Genomic DNA, 22715 nt, shown 5'->3' with positions numbered 1-22715 from the left:
ACCACCAACCTTTCACTGGTGCAGACGAGTTATTTCCATGTCTGTTAATAAAACAGTTACAAGTATTTATTATACAACATACACGCTTCATTGCCCACTGTCATTTGCAAAAAATCTAATTTCGCTATCTCGAATGACATGATTTGCAACTTGCAACGATGTGAATGGACACATTTTGTATGTGGGTATAAAACCAATAACTCAAGAACAGAATTGAGAGATCATTCTGGTCTAAATTTTAAAATTTTGGTATCTGCATTTTATTCACTGCAGTGTGTGAGATAAAATCAGCAAACTTTATGCAATGCATTTTTACCTCTTCAAAATCTTTGAAATTTCATGCAGTGTTTTACTTAATTTTATGCAATGCAGCAAGTATGGCAAATAACAAAAAGAAATTCAGGTCTTTATAGAGTGAAGGTATTGGACACTAAGATGTGCAAAAATAAAATTTTTTCATCTTTTTGTTTTAGAAAAATTGGGTGATAAAGCATTTCATATTGGCCAGAACACCATCTCTCAGCACATGCACCAGCATTTGGTGAGCAGTACAACTATTATAAAAGCTGCCTCAGCAGAAAGCTCATCCGTAACAGCAGAAGGTTAAGAGTAATGTGTCACTGTCTGCTAGAAAATCCTGAGTTTAGTCACAAAGTTGGTTCAATATTTTGAAAACCTGTATGTTGTTCACCAATCTACAGTGCACAGATGCATTGCATAGTGTCTGGAAGTCAAGGAACATGGCATCAACCTAGGTGCCAGTATCTTGTGAAGTGAGATGAGTGTCACAAAATTGCTGATCATGGAAACCGTGTCGATTTCTACAAGGGGGAATTTTAGTCGCAAAAAATGTACTAGTACGTAACCGGAACTTCAAGCGCTGATAGAAAGCACCAAAGCTGAACTCGTTATAGGTACAGAAAGCTGGCTGAAGCCAGAGATAAATTCAGCCGAAATTTTTACAAAGGCACAGACGGTGTTTACAAAGGATAGATTGCATGCAGCCGGTGGTGGCGTGTTTGTCACTGTTAGTAGTAGTTTATCCTGTAGTGAAGTAGAAGTGGATAGTTCCTGTGAAATATTATGGGTGGAGGTTACACTCAACAACCGAGCTAGGTTAATAACTGGCTCCTTTTACTGACCTCCCGACTCAGCAGCATTAGTGGCAGAACAACTGAGAGAAAATTTGGAATACATTTCACATAAATTTTCTCAGCATGTTATAGTCTTAGGTGGAGATTTCAATTTACCAGATATAGACTGGGACACTCAGATGTTTAGGACGGGTGGTAGGGATAGAGCATCGAGTGACATTATACTGAGTGCACTATCCGAAAATTACCTAGAGCAATTAAACAGATAAGCGACTCGTGGAGATAACATCTTGGACCTACTGATAACAAACAGACCCGAACTTTTCGACTCTGTAAGTGCAGAACAGGGAATCGGTGATCATAAGGCTGTTGCAGCATCCCTGAATATCAAAGTAAATAGGAATATAAAAAAAGGGAGGAAGGTTTATCTGTTTAGCAAGAGTAATAGGAGGCAGATTTCAGACTACCTAACAGATCAAAACAAAAATTTCAGTTCCGACACTGACAATGTTGAGTGTTTATGGAAAAAGTTTAAGGCAGTTGTAAAATGCGTTTTAGACAGGTACGTGCCGAGTAAAACTGTGAGGGACGGGAAAAACCCACCGTGGTTCAACAACAAAGTTAGGAAACTACTGCGAAAGCAAAGAGAGCTTCACTCCAAGTTTAAACGCAGCCAAAACCTCTCAGACAAACAGAAGCTAAACAATGTCAAAGTTAGTGTAAGGAGGGCTATACATGAAGCGTTCAGTGAATTCGAAAGTAAAATTCTATGTACCGACTTGACAGAATATCCTCGGAAGTTCTGGTCTTACGTTAAATCAGTAAGTGGCTCGACACAGCATATCCAGACACTCCGGGATGATGATGGCATTGAACAGAGGATGACACGCGTAAAGCTGAAATGCTAAACACCTTTTCCCAAAGCTGTTTCACAGAGGAAGACCGCACTGCAGTTCCTTCTCTAAAGCCTCGCACAAACGAAAAAATGGCTGACATCGAAATAAGTGTCCAAGGAATAGAAAAGCAACTGCAATCACTCAACAGAGGGAAGTCCACTGGACCGGATGGGATACCAGTTCGATTCTACACAGAGTACGCGAAAGAACTTGCCCCCCCCCCCCCCCCTTCTAACAGCCGTTTACCGCAAGTCTCTAGAGGAACGGAAGGTTCCAAATGATTGGAAAAGAGCACAGGTAGTCCCAGTCTTCAAGAAGGGTTGTCGAGCAGATGCGCAAAACTATAGACCTATATCTCTGACGTCATTTTGTTGTAGAATTTTAGAACATGTTTTTTGCTCGAGTATCATGTTGTTTTTGGAAACCCAGAATCTGCTCTGTAGGAATCAACATGGATTCTGGAAACAGCAATCGTGTGAGACCCAACTCGCTTTATTTGTTCATGAGACCCAGAAAATATTAGATACAGGCTCCCAGGTAGATGCTATTTTCCTTGACTTCCGGAAGGAGTTCGATACAGTTCCGCACTGTCGCCTGATAAACAAAGTAAGAGCCTACGGAATATCAGACCAGCTGTGTGGCTGGATTGAAGAGTTTTTAGCAAACAGGAAACAGCATGTTGTTATCAATGGAGAGACGTCTATAGACGTTAAAGTAACCTCTGGCGTGCCACAGGGGAGTGTTATGGGACCATGCTTTTCACAATATATATAAATGACCTAGTAGATAGTGTCGGAAGTTCCATGCGGCTTTTCGCGGATGATGCTGTAGTATACAGAGAAGTTGCAGCTTAGAAAATTGTAGAGAAATGCAGGAAGATCTGCAGCGGATAGGCACTTGGTGCAGGGAGTGGCAACTGTCCCTTAACACAGACAAATGTAATGTATTGAGAATACATAGAAAGAAGGAGCCTTTATTGTATGATTATATGATAGCAGAACAAACACTGGTAGCAGTTAATTCTGTAAAATATCTGGGAGTATGCGTGCGGAATGATTTGAAGTGGAATGATAATATAAAATTAATTGTTGGTAAGGCGGGTACCAGAAAATGTAGTCCATCAACGAAGGAGGTGGCTTACAAAACACTCGTTCGACCTATACTTTAGTATTGCTCATCAGTGTGGGATCCGTACCAGATCGGGTTGACGGAGGAGATAGAGAAGATCCAAAGAAGAGCGGTGCGTTTCGTCACAGGGTTATTTGGTAACCGTGATAGCGTTACGGAGATGTTTAGCAAACTCAAGTGGCAGACTTTGCAAGAGAGGCGCTCTGCATCGCGGTGTAGCTTGCTCTCCAGGTTTCGAGAGGGTGCATTTCTGGATGAGGTATGGAATATATTGCGTCCCCCTACTTATACCTCCCGAGGAGATCATGAATGTAAAATTAGAGAGATTCGAGCACGCACGGAGGCTTTCAGACAGCCGTTCTTCCCGCGAACCATACACGACTGGAACAGAAAAGGGGAGGTAATGACAGTGGCACGTAAAGTGCCCTCTGCCACACACCGTTGGGTGGCTTGCGGAGTATAAATGTAGATGTAGATGTAGGACGTGTTTCATAACAAATTGAAAAAGTCTATCTTTCTTGTGGACATGGGACAGCGGCCAATATAAGTTGTGGAAATGGAGCACCACAGCTATATTTTTATTAAAGTATTTATTACTCAGACGACTAGTGTCAATGCTAGATTTGTGTGATAATCCGGTCCTACTATTGGCCAAATAAGTACTTCCAGTCATTGGCTCATGTACAGTGTATTCTGAACGTGTAGTCACCACTGGGGCCCCATGTTCAAATGGCTCTGAGCACTATGGGACTTAACATCTTTGGTCATTAGTGCCCTAGAACTTAGAACTACTTCAACCTAACTAACCTAAGGACATCACACACAACCATGCCCGAGGCAGGATTCGAACCTGTGACCGTAGCGGTCGCGCGATTCCTAGAACCGCTTGGCTACTCCGGCCGGCCCCAAGGATTGAAGAAATGTGTACTGTCTTGCCTGTCTATTGTCTGTACTGGTTTTAGGTATCCTATGTTTAATTTTGTCACACAGAAGAGCGAGTTATTAGCTAATAAGCAATAAAGAGTCCAGATTTTGTGAAGAGTTCTCCCTCCCCCGGTTACAAATAATTAATTGCGTTCCCCCCCCCCCCCCCCCCTCGACATTCTGGTGGTCGGAGCAGTGGAATTAATGGCCTTGCTGAACAATAAAGATATTTTTCTCGGTTTGCTAAAGAAATTTGGCTTTTATTAAGCTTTTGTGCTGAAGCAGTAAATTTATTTGAAACGAAGTGTTTAATTCCACGCTATTGGCTAGTTTCAACTGCTCGCTGCATTTAAAGTGCACGTTTTCATCTTTTAACACATATGGCAATATGCCATAATGAAGAACGAAACATGAGATAATACAGTACGTACTGGTACTCCAAGAAAATTTACGTCCCGAAAACCATACCGGAAAGCTTAATATCAGGTCGAGGCGTATGTCATTGGGAATCTGAACATACGAATGTGCGCTTTAAGGCTAACTATGCAGTTTAGTATGGTTCACGAAATTCAGACGCTCTTGGAGTATCCTCTGACGTCTTGTTTCTTTTATGACATAATGTAAGAAAGACCTTTTAATGTTTCACACTTACGAACATACGGGCTTCCTAAATCACTGTAGCTGCGCAAGCGCGGTGACGTCTATCTGGCGCTCTCTGGCAACTGCTGAAATGAATCTCGTTCTAACAGGTCGCGGGAAAATATTGCGAATTGTGGTTCGAAAAGTGTTATTTTCAAAGTAAATTTCCTTTTATGCAAGATGAACTATGTGTAAGAATGTACAATGAATTTCTTAAATCACAGAGCGTTTGCTCTCATTTAAAAATCAACTCTTTGATGACAAATGCTCTCATTTAAAAACCAACTCTTTGATGACAAATCATTTAGAAGAATTTCGAGCCCAGAAGATCAGAGATTTATGTCGGTATTAAAAATTTTACTGGCGTGTTTGTGTGACGTATCTTAAAGTGTAACATCCGCTAAACAGATCAACATTATATGTGAAAGCTGCTTCTCTTGTAACTTATTAATCTTCGAGACAAATATTATGCACTGTACGTGTTGATGCATTTCAAAGATCTTTCCAAAACGTGTTTTTTTCCCCTGAGTTTCGTTTTCTAAAAGTGTCGAGAAATTCTACGCCGCTGTATAAAACTACATCCATTCAAAGGATTGATAAGTTTTACAGTTTTGACGGAAAGTATACTGTCACATAACACGGAAAAAGTGTATTTTCATCCGGCATCCGGAAGAAAATGTATGGTTAACCGGGAGACCCGGGAAAAATCCGGGAATTTTTTTCCTTGTCTGCGTATACACCCTGTGACAATACGATTTCAATTTACTAGTTCTTTAATGTGTCCCCATTGACCAACATTTCGTGGCAAGAGATCATGTAAAATGAGCCCCACACATTGTTTGGAAGCCATGGGCCGCTAATTACATGTTGTGTTTAATTTCATTTTCTGTATTGGTAATGACATTGTACAGGGAATAAGAGCTAGTTGCATTTACAGCAAAGCCCCGTTACCACTCGCTACGACACTTGGCCAGGTGCCTGGCGCACCAAACCCCAATGTGGCAGCCCTCCTGAAAGTGCAGCCCGGTGGGAACGCAGTGGCAGGAACGTCGTTGCCTGTGGGCGCTGCTGCTGGAGGCAGCATCACTCCGAACGCATCCGCCGCCACTGTTGCCCCGGCCGTCACTCCTGCTGGCACAGCTGCCACCAGCCCCGCCACCACTAATGTTGCAGCCACAGCAGCATCGGCAGGGACGGTGGTGGCAGGGGTGCCGACAGCTGCGGCGACGAATGCCCCATTCATCCCACTGATGAGCTCCATACCCACGACTCCGGGCTCGGCGACACCTGGTGCGGCGTTACCCAGAGGGTTCGCCAAGGAGACTGCCACCCAGCAGTACTCTGCAGCGGCAGTGAGCGCGTCTGCCGCAAACACGTTCTCGGAGCTGACAAAGGCCCTTGCTAATGCAGACGGTGAGTTCTTGTTGCCTGCACTCTTCTGTTGTACAATTTCTTTAAAGCATTAAATTCATATGGACTTCATCTTATTGAAAACCCTCAAGAATGTGGAACATGTTATAAAATAAGAATATGTTATAAAACATAATACATATTTACAAAAAGAAAACATGGAAAGAGATCTGCTAAAGTTCCTTCCAGAGATATTGACTGAAATGATGCTTGCTGATGTTGAGTAAGTCAGAAACATCTTTTCATTTAAGAAGTGAATGATGAAACCGCAAGAAATGCGCCGAAGGCTGAATAATGAACTGCATAGAGAAACAGACCAGGCCAGGGAAAAAAAAATATGGCTAAAGGAGGAGTGAGAGTCAATTGAAGAACTGAAGAAGAAAGGAGATACGGTTTACTACACTCCTGGAAATTGAAATAAGAACACCGTGAATTCATTGTCCCAGGAAGGGGAAACTTTATTGACACATTCCTGGGGTCAGATACATCACATGATCACACTGACAGAACCACAGGCACATAGACACAGGCAACAGAGCATGCACAATGTCGGCACTAGTACAGTGTATATCCACCTTTCGCAGCAATGCAGGCTGCTATTCTCCCATGGAGACGATCATAGAGATGCTGGATGTAGTCCTGTGGAACGGCTTGCCATGCCATTTCCACCTGGCACCTCAGTTGGACCAGCGTTCGTGCTGGACGTGCAGACCGCGTGAGACGACGCTTCATCCAGTCCCAAACATGCTCAATGGGGGCAGATCCGGAGATCTTGCTGGCCAGGGTAGTTGACTTGCACCTTCTAGAGCACGTTGGGTGGCACGGGATACATGTGGACGTGCATTGTCCTGTTGGAACAGCAAGTTCCCTTGCCGGTCTAGGAATGGTAGAACGATGGGTTCGATGACGGTTTGGATGTACCGTGCAATATTCAGTGTCCCCTCGACGATCACCAGTGGTGTACGGCCAGTGTAGGAGATCGCTCCCCACACCATGATGCCGGGTGTTGGCCCTGTGTGCCTCGGTCGTATGCAGTCCTGATTGTGGCGCTCACCTGCACGGCGCCAAACACACATACGACCATCATTGGCACCAAGGCAGAAGCGACTCTCATCGCTGAAGACGACACGTCTCCATTCGTCCCTCCATTCACGCCTGTCGCGACACCACTGGAGGCGGGCTGCACGATGTTGGGGCGTGAGCGGAAGACGGCCTAACGGTGTGCGGGCCGTAGCCCAGCTTCATGGAGACGGTTGCGAATGGTCCTCGCCGATACCCCAGGACCAACAGTGTCCCTAATTTGCTGGGAAGTGGCGGTGCGGTCCCCTACGGCACTGCGTAGGATCCTACGGTCTTGGCGTGCATCCGTGCGTCGCTGCGGTCCGGTCCCAGGTCGACGGGCACGTGCACCTTCCGCCGACCACTGGCGACAACATCGATGTACTGTGGAGACCTCACGCCCCACGTGTTGAGCAATTCGGCGGTACGTCCACCCGGCCTCCCGCATGCCCACTATACGCCCTCGCTCAAAGTCCGTCAACTGCACATACGGTTCACGTCCACGCTGTCGCGGCATGCTACCAGTGTTAAAGACTGCGATGGAGCTCTGTATGCCACGGCAAACTGGCTGACACTGACGGCGGCAGTGCACAAATGCTGCGCAGCTAGCGCCATTCGACGGCCAACAGCGCGGTTCCTGGTGTGTCCGCTGTGCCGTGCGTGTGATCATTGCTTGTACAGCCCTCTCGCAGTGTCCGGAGCAAGTATGGTGGGTCTGACACACCGGTGTCAATGTGTTCTTTTTTCCATTTCCAGGAGTGTATACAACAGAGTAAGTATTGCAGCATGGAGATGAAAACAGAGCATGGAGAGCTAGTATGGAAATACTCTGTATAGCCAAAAATGTAGTGTACAGAGGTCATGAGGACATCCTACAGAGTTGGGAGGATTGTTTAAAAGAGCTGTATGACCCAAATCACAAACCAACATCCCTAGAACTTGAATCCATCCACAGTATAAATAACAATGAGAACATGCCCAGTGTAAATGACAGCGAGAAATGACCAAAAATCATTATGGAAGAAGTAAAGAGTGCCATAACTGCAGTGAAAAATGGGAAACTGGTAGCTACAAATACAGTTCCAGGGAGGAAAAAAATTTTTGAGCCAAGAAGATGTAAGAGAGAGATTAAAGTTATGTAACAAAATATCCGAGACAGTGGTGAATGTCCAGAGAAGTTTCTGACAAAGAACAGAGAAACACATTGAGCACAGGACATTTATTTCACATGCAGCCAATGTTATGTTAAGAGTCATTAATAAAAGGCTGGAAAAAGGTAATGGAGGAGAATCAAGCTGAAGAGAAATATGGTTTTCCACTGAATATGGGCACTAGAGCTGCAATAGGACTTCTGCGAATTTTGGGAGAAAGGTTTACTGAAAGTGGAAGAGACGTACATATGCGTTTTCCATACCTGGAAAATGCCTTTGATGATGTGGTGTGGGATATACTTGCAACTATAATGAGGAGAAAAAAGAGTAGACAAAAAAATCAGATGACTTGTAAACTCATTATATTTAAATCAAAGAGCATCAATGTAAGTGTGAAGAGAAAGTACCAACTCAGTAGAACTAGGAAAAGGAGTCAGACAAGGCTTCTGTCTGTCTCCAGTCTGTACTTAGAAAGTATGATTGACCACTGCCCACTAGACAACAAAGAGGTAAAAATTGGAGGAAAAAGAATGACGTTTGAAGTTTGCAGGCGATATTGTCCTCCTAGCAAAAGATCAAAAATATTTGCAGGATGTAATGAATACCATTGAAGCTAAAGGGAAGAGATGTGGAAGAAAAAGAAATACAAAGAAAACAAAAGTAATGGCCCCAAGAGGAAATAAAAAGGTAAAGATAATGTTGACTGTAGAAGTATTAGAACACATTCAAATCTTAGGAGAGCAGCACAAAAATGAAACCAAAATAACAATGGTGAAAGAGACATTTTATAAGAAGGGAAATTTTCTGCAGCATTATGGCCAAAGATTCGAGGAAAAGGCTAATAAAATGTTTTGTGAAGAGTGTCCTGCTGTATGGTGCTGAAACGTAGACACTGAGGAAGAAAGGTAGAGCAAGACTGGAGGCTTTTGAAATGTGGATGTGATGGAGGATGGAAAGATTAAGTTGGATGGATAGAGCGAAAAAAGAAGAGTTATTGAGAAGAGTGGTAGAGTAAAGACAGTTACTGGATGCAATAAAAAGAAGGAATTGAAACTGGATTGACACATATTAAGAAAGAAGGAAGGGCTTATAATAAGTCTTAGAAGAGTATGTGGAAGGAAAGAGGAGGTGAAGAAGCAAGACATTTCAGATCCTGGATGCTGTAATGGACAGCAGCATATACACTGGCATTGAAGAGGAAGCAATGGATCACATGAAATGAGATGCGAAGGATCTTCTAATATAACAGAACACTGATGATGATGATGATGATGATGATGATGATTAGCACAGTCTCATAGATTTTCAACTATCTGATTGGCTAAGCTTTGTAAAGGCTCATAGCAACAGAGGTGGTCGAGGGGGGGAGGGGGGGGGGGTTGGAGACAGGGCACTGCTTGATTAAAAGTTGCTCACAGGTGCAGACCCACTTACTTTTGATTGAGTGTTAAGACACTAGATTTCTGCCAGCTTTCAGCGAGACACAAATGTTCATGAATAAAGTGTCAGCATTAAATCCTGGTTCTTGTGAGAACCCAGAATTGGCGTTTGTAACCTGAAATGCTTACAATGTGATGCTCAATTTCAACACCAAAGGCTGGAAAGGAGAGAAGGGGAAATGTGAAACTGGCATCTGCAACATAACTCAGCTGGAGGCTAATGATGAGCAGCTTTGTACTGGGTGTGTGCCAAGGAATATTAAATGGAGTATTTTGCTGATAAACCAGACGAGATGTTCTGGATAGGGCCAGAAACATAACTCCCCATCTAACCCAAAGTGTCTCAGGCAATCCAACACTATGGGCCCTACTTAGGACTTCCCGCTCCAGCTCAAACTGGAGACAAGGTGGTGTTCACAGAAGGGGAATGGACAGGGAAGGGTCAAATCAAGTTATGAAATTCAGGTAAGTAGTAGGTTCCTATAAGATACGGGATACGAGCCTGCTCTTAAATGCAAATGGGATAGTGTTTGGAACAGGTACAGTTGCAGTTGCACTTCGAGGTGTCACGTGCCTGAGCATGTGAGGTGTGAGGATACTGCACCTTGCCGCCTTGCCCATTTTGTGGGTTGATGCTGTGGATAAATACACATAGGTCTCTCACTTTGACTTCTTGCTGTAATACTTCATTACCCGCCGCATCCATGCTCCAACAGGAAATAGTTCTGATTAGGTCAGCAAACACCTTGAGATCTTGCCCTGCTGTCTATCTCAGGTGGAGAGTTTATTGCTGTAATAATTGATGCCTCTCCTATCGAAATACTGCTCTGCTAACTCTTGTGCCAATGTTTCAAAGTTGTGAGCATTCCGTTTGTGACACCAGGTGTGCTGGATGGATGTGGTGGAATGTGGGCATCCTGGGGAGATATTTTTCAAATGAGAACACAGAAAGTCTGGTAAAAATCCGATGGCCATACAACTGGAGGGGGTCGCTATGGCTGAAGTTCAGGGTGGCTCATAGGAGAGTAGGAAAAAGACATGTTGTTGGATCAGGAGCAAGCAGCAAAGAGAATAAAGTGCCTCCACTCTGATCATGGCTGCCTGCATTCGAGATACCAAGCGACCCTTTTACTAGGCTTCCATTGGTCGAGGGTTATATGTAACATTTGCCATAGTGCCCGCCTGTTGACTATTATACTAATAACAAGATGTGACAGAATGCAAACAAATCAGCCAGTCTCGTGCACGCCAAGGAAACAAAAACATTCCACACTCGATATTTATTAACTCCCGTCACAAATGTCAGAGATTACAATACAGTAGCATGCAGCTCGATGTTTACAAGCTTTTGGAGACTACAGATGACGCCGTGTTGGGACATCACGTCCAGTGTGAATAGGCTTTCTGTTTCTTAGGTGGTGCTGGCACAATTCAGGGACCAAGATGCAGGCATCACAGTGGAAGGAGGCCAAAAGAGCACAGCAGGTCCACAACAAATTCAGGGTCATGTTCTCGTAGGGTGTTGCATCTTAGGTTTCAACACGAGGCCAAACAATAACAAAGAAATACTGTCAGGAGGTCATTCATCATATTTTCATGCTGCATGGTGCAAGTGACTGGATCTGTGGGCAGCAAAAATTTAACAGGTCCATGATGATCATGCACCCATCCATTCTGTGCATCTGATTCAACTTTCCTTGTAAAATGCAACGTCCCTGTTGTTAGTCAGGCTCTCAACTGAAAGAGTTTTCGTTATTTCTGAAGCTGAAAATGCCTCTGAAAGCAATATAATTAGAGGTAAGAGAGGACATCATATGGAATGTGACAGCCCAGCTGATAACCATTCTAAAAGATGAGTTCCAGAACTGTTTCAAACAGTGGTGGGAGCACAATGAGAAGTGTGGCTTTACCAAGGAGACTACTTTGGAGGGGTCTAGGGTTTTGTACCTCCAAATGAATAAATGTGTATCTGCCAACCAAAGGTTTGGTACTTTCTTAACACATCTTGTATACTGTTCACCATATTAAGTGCATTAACATCTCACACTGTTCAAAGAATTTTTTTGGCTCACTGTGGTTGGCAAACAGTCTATCTGAGCACATTGCAGTTCATTTAAGGACTTTCCCAAATCAAACTGAATTGAAGCAGTGCAAATAATTAACTATGAAAGCCCAAGTTAATAAGTTTAAAGGGTCATCCTCAAGTGAAACAATCAGTCACTGAATTCCAAAATCATCATCTTAAAGTTAGCTGTTTCATTTGACTCCATATAGTTAAATTAATTTTCTGTGTAGTATTGCATTTTTCATGTCTGCTGACTCCTTGTCAGCTTAACCCAGGGATAATCCGTATCAGCCAGAAGATAACTGGCCTCTCACTCACTTCGAGCCATTGTTCCAGTATAATTGACATTGGTACCAGAAGCTGTGTGGCCAGCAGCTGACCACCCTCATTGTTCATAAATTTAATGAGGTATGGACCCAAGGCAGCCAAAAATTCTGAACTTGACAATTGATAATCAGTGTTGTTTGCTCTGATCCAGATGAAAACAATAACATAAATGATGATCTGTGTAGACCTTATCTTATTTTTTTTTATCTTGTGATACGTTAAACATTCTGCATATTATTTTAAATAAAAATTTGTCGGTAAACCCACTCATAATAAAACATTGTTACACTCATTTTCTACAGGGAAGCTACCAACAGAAAAGGAGGAAAAGAAGTTCGGGTTTCCTCAGACACAGGGCAGTAACTACACAGTAACAGACTGCCGTGCCCTTGTGAAAACTTTGGTGTGTGGTGCAAAGACGATTACATGGGGCTGTGCTGCTTGCAAGGTGAGTGAGGTTTGTTGGGTTATTACAGTTTTGAGTAAGAGGCTGAGGCACACAAAATTTCCATAGCTCTTGTAGTCATTTCGTCGGGTGATGATACATGCACCGTCCTTTAGATGTGCTCGTTGCTCAGACTGCAATAAAGAATATTGTTATATCCAACTTCACAGGTTCACTATTAAGCGCTGCACATTTTAGTTCCAGTAGAAAAGCTGTAATTTATAGAGAACAGAAAGAAATTTAGTTGTTGTCTATACACTCTCAATTTTAGATCTCAAAAAGGCTTAAGTCTGAGCCAGAAATACATGGAAATGGAAATGAAGTCCCATTCTTCTTGACAGAGCGAGACCCACACCGCCATACTAGGCAAGGTCCTAATGGAGGTGGTTTTCCGTTGCCTTCCTCCGGACCATAATGGAGATGGATGATGACGACGACGACGATACACCACCAACCAGTCATCTCAGAGCAGGTGAAAATCCCTAACCCCGCCTGGAATCGAACCCACGACCCTGTGCTCGGGAAGCGAGAACGCTACCACGAGCCCATGAGCTGCAGACCCAGAAAGACATATGATGCTGCAAATATTAAAAAAGTGCCGAGTCCCAAACAATTTAACCAATGCAATAAAAAGCTTATAACAGTCTACCCACGTGGGAATTACAAGCATTGCTTGAGAAGTTCTCGGAATCACCATGAGACCATGAGAGTTGTTCACATGATATTCGTTGGGCCATTGCCTATAAACACGTGCCATGTCAGTGCTCTTTGAAGAGAGCTGTGACGGTGACATGGCTCTTTTGTTGTTCCTGCTTAGTGATTTGCGAAGATGGAAAAAATCGCAAAGAAAGGTATCAAAGCAAAGGACATTCATGCCGATTTCCAGAATACACTGGGGGACTGTGCTCCTTCATATTCAACTGTTGCCAAGTGGAGAAATGAATTTAAATTTGGTCAGGAGAGCTTAGATGATGATCCGCGCAGTGGTCAGCCAAAATGTGTCACTACTCCATAAATCATTGCAAAAGTGCACAAAATGGTCATGGAGGATCGCCGATTGAAAGTGTGTGAAATTGCTCATTCTTGCCAGATGTCATATGAAAAGGTATATTAAATTTTAACTGAAGAATTAGAAATGAAAAAATTATCTGCCTGATGGGTGCCGCAACTCTTGACGCTGGATAAAAAACGCATGCCATCGCCATTGCAGAATTACACGAACTAAGGTATGAATTGTTGCCACACCTGCCTTATTCACCTGATATGGCTCCATCAGTCTTCCATCTCTTCCCAAAACTGAAAATTTTTCTTGGTGGACAAAGATTCACTTCAAACGTAGAATTGATAGCCGGAGTTGACAACTATTTTGCGGGGCTGGAGGAAACTCATTTTTGAGGTGGGATCAAGGCACTGAAACATTGTTGAACCAGTGCATTAATCTACAAGGAGACTACTTTGAAAAATAAAAAAAAGTTTCAGTGATGTAAGTACTTTTTTTCTGTTCCGTTCCGAGAACTTTTCGAACCATCCTCATAAATTAGACCATGGAAAGTACACATACATCTTAGAAATTAATCATGAGAATGTAATTAGATAGATGAAAAAATCTACTCACCAAGCGGCGGCAGAACACACACATTAAAGAAGGTTGTAATTAGGCAAGCTTTTGGAGCCAGTGGCTCCTACAGGCAGAAGTGTTGAAGGGAAAGGAAGAGGGGCGAAGGAAAAGGTCTGGAGAGGTCTAGGAAAAGGGATAGATTTTGGGACAGTCACACAGAACTGTGGGTCAGGGGAGACTTACCGCACGGGATCAGAAGAAAAGACTGATTGTTGGGGTGTGCTTCTGACGAGATTTTAAAACCTGAGTAGCATTCCAGTGATACAGCATTTTCTTTAAAACTTGCTTGTACAGTGCATGTTCATTGTAATCAGTCAGTGAAATTGTTTTGTATTGCAGAAGTATTTAGTATAAAGTATGTAGGCACAACTGACAAAATTGTTTTTTCAAAACATCTGAAGCAAAGTGATTGAAGTCTAATTCTTGTAATTTGTTTTCTTAAGGTTCCAACCATTGAAGGATCAACACAAGGAAAACTATTTCATCCAAAAGAAACACTAATGTTTATACGTCTTGTTAAGTGGGGGATGAAGGCTCTCGATATATACACTCTTAGTGCAAACCCCATGTTACCGGGCCTCATTTTGCCTGCTATTCAGAGGAATGCTGCTAACCAAACTGTTCGCTCAAAAGAAGAAAAAGAAGTGTTGGAACATTTCTCAGGAGTTGTGAGTATTTGTGTGTTCACTTATAACTCCAAATAACTAAACTGTGTGATATAATTAGCTTTCTAGTGTACTGTATGGTAAGTTTTCTTCACATTCCATCCACAGATGGATCGTGGGAATAATGAGTTTCCATAAGCTTCTTTACAAGCAGGGGCTATTATGAGAGTGATATGTGTGCCACTTAAGATTAAGAAAGTTTATTTCATGCTCTTGCATATCAGACAAGCATGCCAACTGATCACATTGTCTTTGCTGTACTGAATGAAAAGCATTTTGAACATTTAGAAACACTGAATCCAATTATCTGCATTTGTATCTCTTAGATACTTCATGTAGAAGATTAAGCAAAAAGCTGTTTCAATAACCAAGTGAATTTTAACTAACATCTGATTGTAATGTATTTTGTCTTGCTGTGCAACTGATTGACTGTAAATGCCATTTCTTAAGCAGTACTCTCATATTGGGTGAACATAAACAGTGGTTTCTTTATGTGTTTCTTTCTTAAATAAAATGTGTTTGTCTGAGAAATGAGATGGCCTTATGATACGAAGGATTGAATGTGTAAACTTTCATATAGTTTAATAGCCCCTCACAACCATTGCATCTTATAAGCAGTAACACAAAATAAATGAATATTTGTCTGTCTTTTTGTTTGATCTCACTGTGATTCAATAGCAGCATATGAGGGATGTGAGAAAAGTAATGAGACTGGTTTTTTATCTATCAAAGATTTCTTTTGTTCAAGTAACAATATTGTCCCCTTCACAGCAATTCCCTTGGACAGCTATAAAATGGCAGTGTCATTGTTCCAAGGGGCTGTGGATCAACAGAAATGCTTTTTGAGGTAAAAAATTTCGTGATGGAAGTGACCATCTGATATAGGGCATTATCATGATGCAGCATCCACTTGCGTGCAACGTTTGGTCTCACAAGATTCCCCCATTTCCTGAGCCTTTCTAGGACATATTTGTAAAACACCTCATTGACAGTTTGTTGTGGAGCATGTTTTTATCATCATTTTGCTCATTCGGGCTTTTTTTCTGAGATGATGTCTGAAGTGTGCCTCTCCTCGCTTTGGCGCTTTGTCTCACAATTGTATTAAAACAATCCAGGGGTCATCACCTGTGTGGTAATTGGCAATCTTTTCAAGATGATCAATACCCAAGTTTCTTCAATTGTTCTTTTCCTCAGGTGCGAAGTTTTTTGGCACCATTTTGGCACAGACCCTTTGCATGTGCAAAACGTTGGTCAAACTTTGATGTATGGTGAACGTGTTTAAGTTAAACAGGTCACCCATCATCCTTTTGTTAAATGCCGGTCTTATCTTTACAAAAGCATACACACATTTGACATTTTCATCAGTCTTTGAATTTGAAGGTCTCACTGAATGAGGTTCATCTTCAACATGTTCTCAGCCTTCAAAAATGATTTGTGCCAGTGAAAAATTTGAGCTCTTGATAATAAATGTACCCAAGAGGGCTATTTCAATTTTTCAAGGGTCACACTAACGGATTCCCAAAGTTTCACGCAAAACTTGACAGCCTAACGTTGATCTATATTCTGCTGTTCCTTTTTGTAACACTTCACTGATGACAATATTCCCAAAATTCACGAATTCCTGGGAATTTATGATTTAATTAGCAAGCTAGCTCAAAAAATTGTTAATTGATAAAAGCAGTAATGATATGGCTAAATCAAACTCAAAAACTGGAATATATTTTAAGATAAAATTATAATTAAATAAAATTCTTGGGAATTTATAATTTTAAAAACAAAATTGCTCAGATTAATAGGTCAGTGTGGTAGTTGTATGATTGAAAAAAAAAAGAAATAAATAAATAAAAATATTATAATTGAATAAAAACATCAGAAAAATAACCAGAATGTAAAATGTTATAAAAATCAAATTAAAACTACTAAAAGGCAAAAGGTCAAACAATGGAAAATCCAGGATGAAATGTAACAATATTAGAGAAGGAAAGTTGCTATTCACCAAATAGCGGAGATGCTCAGTCGCGATAAGCACAACAAAAAGGTTCACACAGTTATAGCTTTCGGCCATTAAAGCCTGTGCAGCCACACACACACACACACACACACACACACACACACACACACACACACACACAACTTGCACACACGAATACAGCATCTTTACCTTCCAAATTCAATCTTTTTGTAATTTCCCTAGTCACTGTCACTCTCAATGTCCATTAGATCATCTTGATCCTTCTCTTCTACACATCGAAATCCAAAAAAATCTTTTTCATCGTTACAGTTACTTCACTTTATCTCCTCTATTCAGTCAGATCTTGATAAGATTTCAAATTGGTACACAGATTGACAAGTTGTTTTAAATGTTCATAAACATAAAATTTTGCACTTCACAAAATGAAGAAACGTAGTCTCCTATGACTATAATACCAATGAGTCATTGTTGGAATTTTTATGTTACATCTCGCTTTATTAAAACCTAATAAGTTAAACAGTTCTATTTTCACAAAGTGGTAAAATGCCCACTTTGCCCGACATAAGTAGGCAAGGTGGCTACTTAGTTTTAAAGCAAAAAGTAAGGGGTAAAAATCTCTTTTAACAAAGAACAGAATATATTTCAGTGTGAAACATGGTTTGAATTACATTTTCCACAAATAAAAGTCGAACTTCATTCGCAAACTCATGTACAGAATTCATAATCTTGAGGGAGCACCAACTGGCACATAACCCACTGTGTCCGGCCATCCAGATTTAGGTTTTCCGTGATTTCCCTGAATCACTCTAGGCAAATGCCACAATGGTTCATTTGTAAAGTCATATATCTACAATCCACAGAAATTATTATAACTCCGAAGAGTGGCACAGCAGACAGGTTAGACTTCATGGAGTGAATGGCTCTCTAGGGAGAATAAGTTAATTTCCTGCCCCATGCCAGCACCCCAAGAACCCCAATGGCCACTTCACACGCCATGGCCACTTTGCACAGCTCTTCCTTACAGGTAAACCAAATAGAGCACCTTGTTAAAGAGATGTTTGGGAAGGACTAACATTAATGCCAATATTTGGTATGGGTGTTTTATTCAGTGTATATTTGTGGATCTTCAAGTTATAATGCAGAATATAACATAATGTATTGTTACAGCACCAAGAATCTTCCATAAACATAGTATATTTGTAACAAGCAGAATACATTTAAAGTAATAAATACCTGCAGTGTGGGCTAGAAAATTAACTTCGTGACAAAAAAAAATCTTTAAAATGTGTAACCATGTGTGATTTTATTTGCATTAAATTTTGAGCAGCTTAGACCTATAACAATGACACACTTGTATTTGGTGAAATCAGAAGTTAATTATTTATTCCTGTTTTCAGTTCTCTATGATGAATCCCCTAACATTTAATGAAGTGTTCTCAACGACAATAGAATTTGTAGTGGATCGAATCTACAAGAATTCAGCACTACAAGTTGTGGCAAACTCTTTTCTTGCAAATCCAACCACATCACCTGTGTTTGCCACTGTTCTTCTTGAGTATCTCTTGAAAAGAATGGAAGAGATGGGAAATGGCATGGAGAAGAGCAACTTGTACTTGAAACTTTTCAAGTTGGTGTTTGGTAGCGTTTCTTTGTTTCCAGAGGAGAACAAACACATGCTCAGACCCCACCTGCATAAGATTGTTAACAGGTACGTTCATGATTTGTTGTTATTGGTTTACCCTTTTCTATTTTGTTCCCTTCTTGTTGCCTGCTCATTATCAGATACTAGAACTCCACACCATTCTGCTTTGTGCTTATTTATTGGTCAGTCCTTCAGATAATGAATATACATTTTGATCCTCCTTTCAGATGAGCAATGATATCACTATTGTCTTGAGCTGAATTCCAGCCTAAATTGACAAATCCAGGATATATTAAATTTTATATATTATTCTGTTGTATAGATTTACTGTTCTATGTGTAACAAAAGAAAAACCCTACAACAAAGCCCTGGTATGATTACAAATGATTAGCAGTGCTTACATGTAATTTATGTAAATTTGTAAGAGTTCCTTAATTGTGAATTGTGGTTTATTTGTCTCATAACGCACATAATCTGAATCATTTGATTCAGGTACAGGAGACATGTCACACTGTGGTAAAATTTCACCTTGAACAGAGAACAGCTGATGTTAACAAATAGAATAATAATAATAATAATAATAATAATAATAATAATAATAATAACACGAAGTGACACAGATGCTAGATACAGAAGAAAAATTTCAGCTAACATATATAGAATACAAAGACACAAATACAGACATAAGACCATTCTTGCATAGACCACCAAATAACCCACAAGTCGAAACAACAATAAAAACTATCAACACAATCATACACAACAAAATAAATGAAAACACAACTATGGAAGAGTTACAACTACTGGTTTATATAGGAGCACTCACTACACTAAATATACACACTAGACAGAGATCAGAACCAACCAACACACAGAAGAAACCCACAAAACCAGCATGGCAACACAGGCTACAGATCAGAATAGAAAAACTGAGAAAAGACATCGGACAGCTAACACAATTTATAAGAAATGAAATCTCGGAAAAAAACGAAAAAGGTTAGGTAAAATCTCACAACAAGAAGCGACAGAGCAATTAGACGAAAAGAAGCAGAAATTACAAGCATTAGCCAAACGACTCAGAAGATACAAAAAAAGTGAAAATAGAAGGAAACAAAACCAAACATTCAACACAAACCAAAAGAAATTTTACCAGACAATAGATAACACACACATTAAAATAAACAATCCACCAAACATAACAGACATGGAACACTTCTGGAGCAACATATGGTCAAACCCGGTACAACATAACAGGCATGCACGGTGGATACAAACAGAAACAGACACATACAAGATGATACCACAAATGCCTGAAGTGAAAATTTTGCAACATGAAGTCACCCAAGCAATTAATTCTACTCACAATTGGAAAGCCCCTGGAAATGATAAAATAGCAAATTTCTGGTTAAAGAAGTTCGCCTCAACACATTCACATCTAACTAAATTATTTAACAGTTACATTGCAGACCCATACACATTCCCTGATACACTTACACATGGAATAACTTATCTGAAACCTAAAGATCAAGCAGACACAGCAAACCCAGCTAAATATCGCCCCATAACATGCCTGCCAACAATATACAAAATATTAACTTCAATCATTAAACAGAAATTAATGACACATACAACACAGAACAAAATTATAAATGAAGAACAAAAAGGCTGTTGCAAAGGAGCACGAGGATGTAAAGAGCAACTGATAATAGATGCAGAGGTGACATATCAAGCTAAAACTAAACAAAGGTCGCTACACTACGCATACATTGATTACCAAAAAGCTTTTGATAGTGTACCCCACTCACGGTTACTACAGATATTGGAAATATACAAAATAGATCCTGAATTGATACAGTTCCTAAACATAGTAATGAAAAATTGGAAAACCACACTTAATATCCAAACAAATTCAAATAATATCACATCACAGCCAATACAGATTAAGCGTGGAATATACCAAGGAGACTCATTAAGTCCTTTCTGGTTCTGTCTTGCTCTGAACCCACTATCCAACATGCTAAATAATACAAATTATGGATACAATATTACTGGAACATACCCACACAAAATCACACATTTGCTATACATGGATGATCTAAAACTAATGGCAGCAACAAATCAACAACTCAACCAATTACTAAAGATAACAGAAGTATTCAGCAATGATATAAGTATGGCTTTTGGAACAGACAAATGTCAGAAAAATAGCCTAGTCAAGGGAAAACACACTAAACAAGAAGATTACATATTGGATAACCATAACGACTGCATAGAAGCGATGGAAAAAACGGATGCCTATAAATATCTAGGATACAGACAAAAAATAGGAATAGATAATACAAATATTAAAGAAGAACTAAAAGAAAAATATAGACAAAGACTAACAAAAATACTGAAAACAGAATTGACAGCAAGAAACAAGACAAAAGCTATAAATACATATGCCATACCAATATTGACCTACTCATTTGGAGTAGTGAAATGGAGTAACACAGACCTAGAAGCACTCAATACACTTACACGATCACAATGCCACAAATATAGAATACATCACATACATTCAGCAATAGAAAGATTCACATTAAGCAGAAAGGAAGGAGGAAGGGGATTTATCGATATAAAAAACCTACATTATGGACAGGTAGACAATTTAAGAAAATTCTTTATAGAACGAGCAGAAACTAGCAAAATACACAAAGCAATCACTCATATAAATACATCGGCTACACCACTACAATTTCATAACCACCTCTACAACCCTTTAGACCACATAACATCAACAGATACGAAGAAAGTAAATTGGAAAAAGAAAACACTTCATGGCAAGCACCCGTATCATCTAACACAGCCACACATTGATCAAGACGCATCCAACACATGGCTAAGAAAAGGCAATATATACAGTGAGACAGAAGGATTCATGATTGCAATACAGGATCAAACAATAAACACCAGGTATTACAGCAAGCATATTATTAAAGATCCCAATACCACAACAGATAAATGCAGACTTTGTAAACAACAAATAGAAACAGTAGATCACATCACAAGCGGATGTACAATACTAGCAAATACAGAATACCCCAGAAGACATGACAATGTCGCAAAAATAATACATCAACAGCTTGCCTTACAACATAAACTTTTAAAACAACAAGTTCCTACATACAAGTATGCACCACAAAATGTACTGGAGAATGATGAATACAAATTATACTGGAACAGAACCATTATAACAGATAAAACAACGCCACATAACAAACCTGACATCATACTCACCAATAAAAAGAAGAAATTAACACAAATAATCGAAATATCCATACCCAATACAACAAATATACAAAAGAAAACAGGAGAAAAAATTGAAAAATACATCCAACTGGCTGAGGAAGTCAAAGACATGTGGCATCAGGATAAAGTTGACATCATACCAATTATACTATCAACTACAGGAGTCATACCACACAATATCCACCAGTACATCAATGCAATACAGCTACATCCAAACATATATATACAACTACAGAAATCCGTAATTATTGATACATGTTCAATTACCCGAAAGTTCCTAAATGCAATATAACACATACCGTACAGTTAATAGGAAGTGACGCTTGATCAAGGTCCGCGTCACTTTCCATTCTCAGCCAGACTTAACGTCTGAGAAAGTAAAGAAATAATAATAAATAAAGAATAGGCCTCCGGTATGTTCTGCCAGTCGTAAAAGGCGACGAAAAGAACAAACCACTAATAGGGCTAACCCCCCTTTTAGTGTGATTACTTGGTTCAGGACAGAACTAAAGAAGCCTCGGACAAGCGCCGTCATGGTCGGGGACGACGCTTGAACCCTATGCCCGCCCACAATGGTAACGACACTGCTAGCCAACTGGAAAATGATTTAAATCCAAATAGAGGTGTTTTGCAGGATATGCTTCCTGCAACCACCCTAGAAGGAAAACAAAGACAGAGGATGAGATGGTCAGATGAAGTTAATCGACACCTCATGTTCTGTTATTACCAAGCAACAAACCTAGGAACCAACACAACTGGATACAGATCACAAGTACACACAACATTTATTACCAGATACCCAGAATTAAAATTTTTAACAGAACAACGACTAGCTGATAAGATCCGTGTAATAATCAAAAATAACAGGATACCCCAGTCAGAATTAGAAAACATCAAACAACAAGTACAACAAATACTAGAACAAAATAATGTGCAATCAGAAGAAGAAG

The 22715-nt window shown here is 40.4% G+C and overlaps 1 protein-coding gene across 1 annotated transcript in view; it reads left to right on the top strand.

Moving 5' to 3' along the window:
• LOC126240282 (transformation/transcription domain-associated protein) overlaps nucleotides 1–22715 on the top strand; it is a 491514-nt gene that overhangs the window by 97061 nt on the left and 371738 nt on the right. Inside the window, exons 11-14 of the mRNA XM_049947913.1 lie at nucleotides 5619–6094; nucleotides 12435–12580; nucleotides 14639–14863; nucleotides 18230–18540. Coding sequence (XP_049803870.1) covers nucleotides 5619–6094; nucleotides 12435–12580; nucleotides 14639–14863; nucleotides 18230–18540 — 1158 coding nt within the window. The remainder of the gene's footprint in view (nucleotides 1–5618; nucleotides 6095–12434; nucleotides 12581–14638; nucleotides 14864–18229; nucleotides 18541–22715) is intronic.

The sequence above is a fragment of the Schistocerca nitens genome, chromosome 1 (assembly GCF_023898315.1).
Source record: "Schistocerca nitens isolate TAMUIC-IGC-003100 chromosome 1, iqSchNite1.1, whole genome shotgun sequence".
NCBI classification, from domain to species: Eukaryota; Metazoa; Arthropoda; class Insecta; order Orthoptera; family Acrididae; genus Schistocerca; species Schistocerca nitens.
This window is presented reverse-complemented; position numbering and strand designations above follow the sequence as displayed.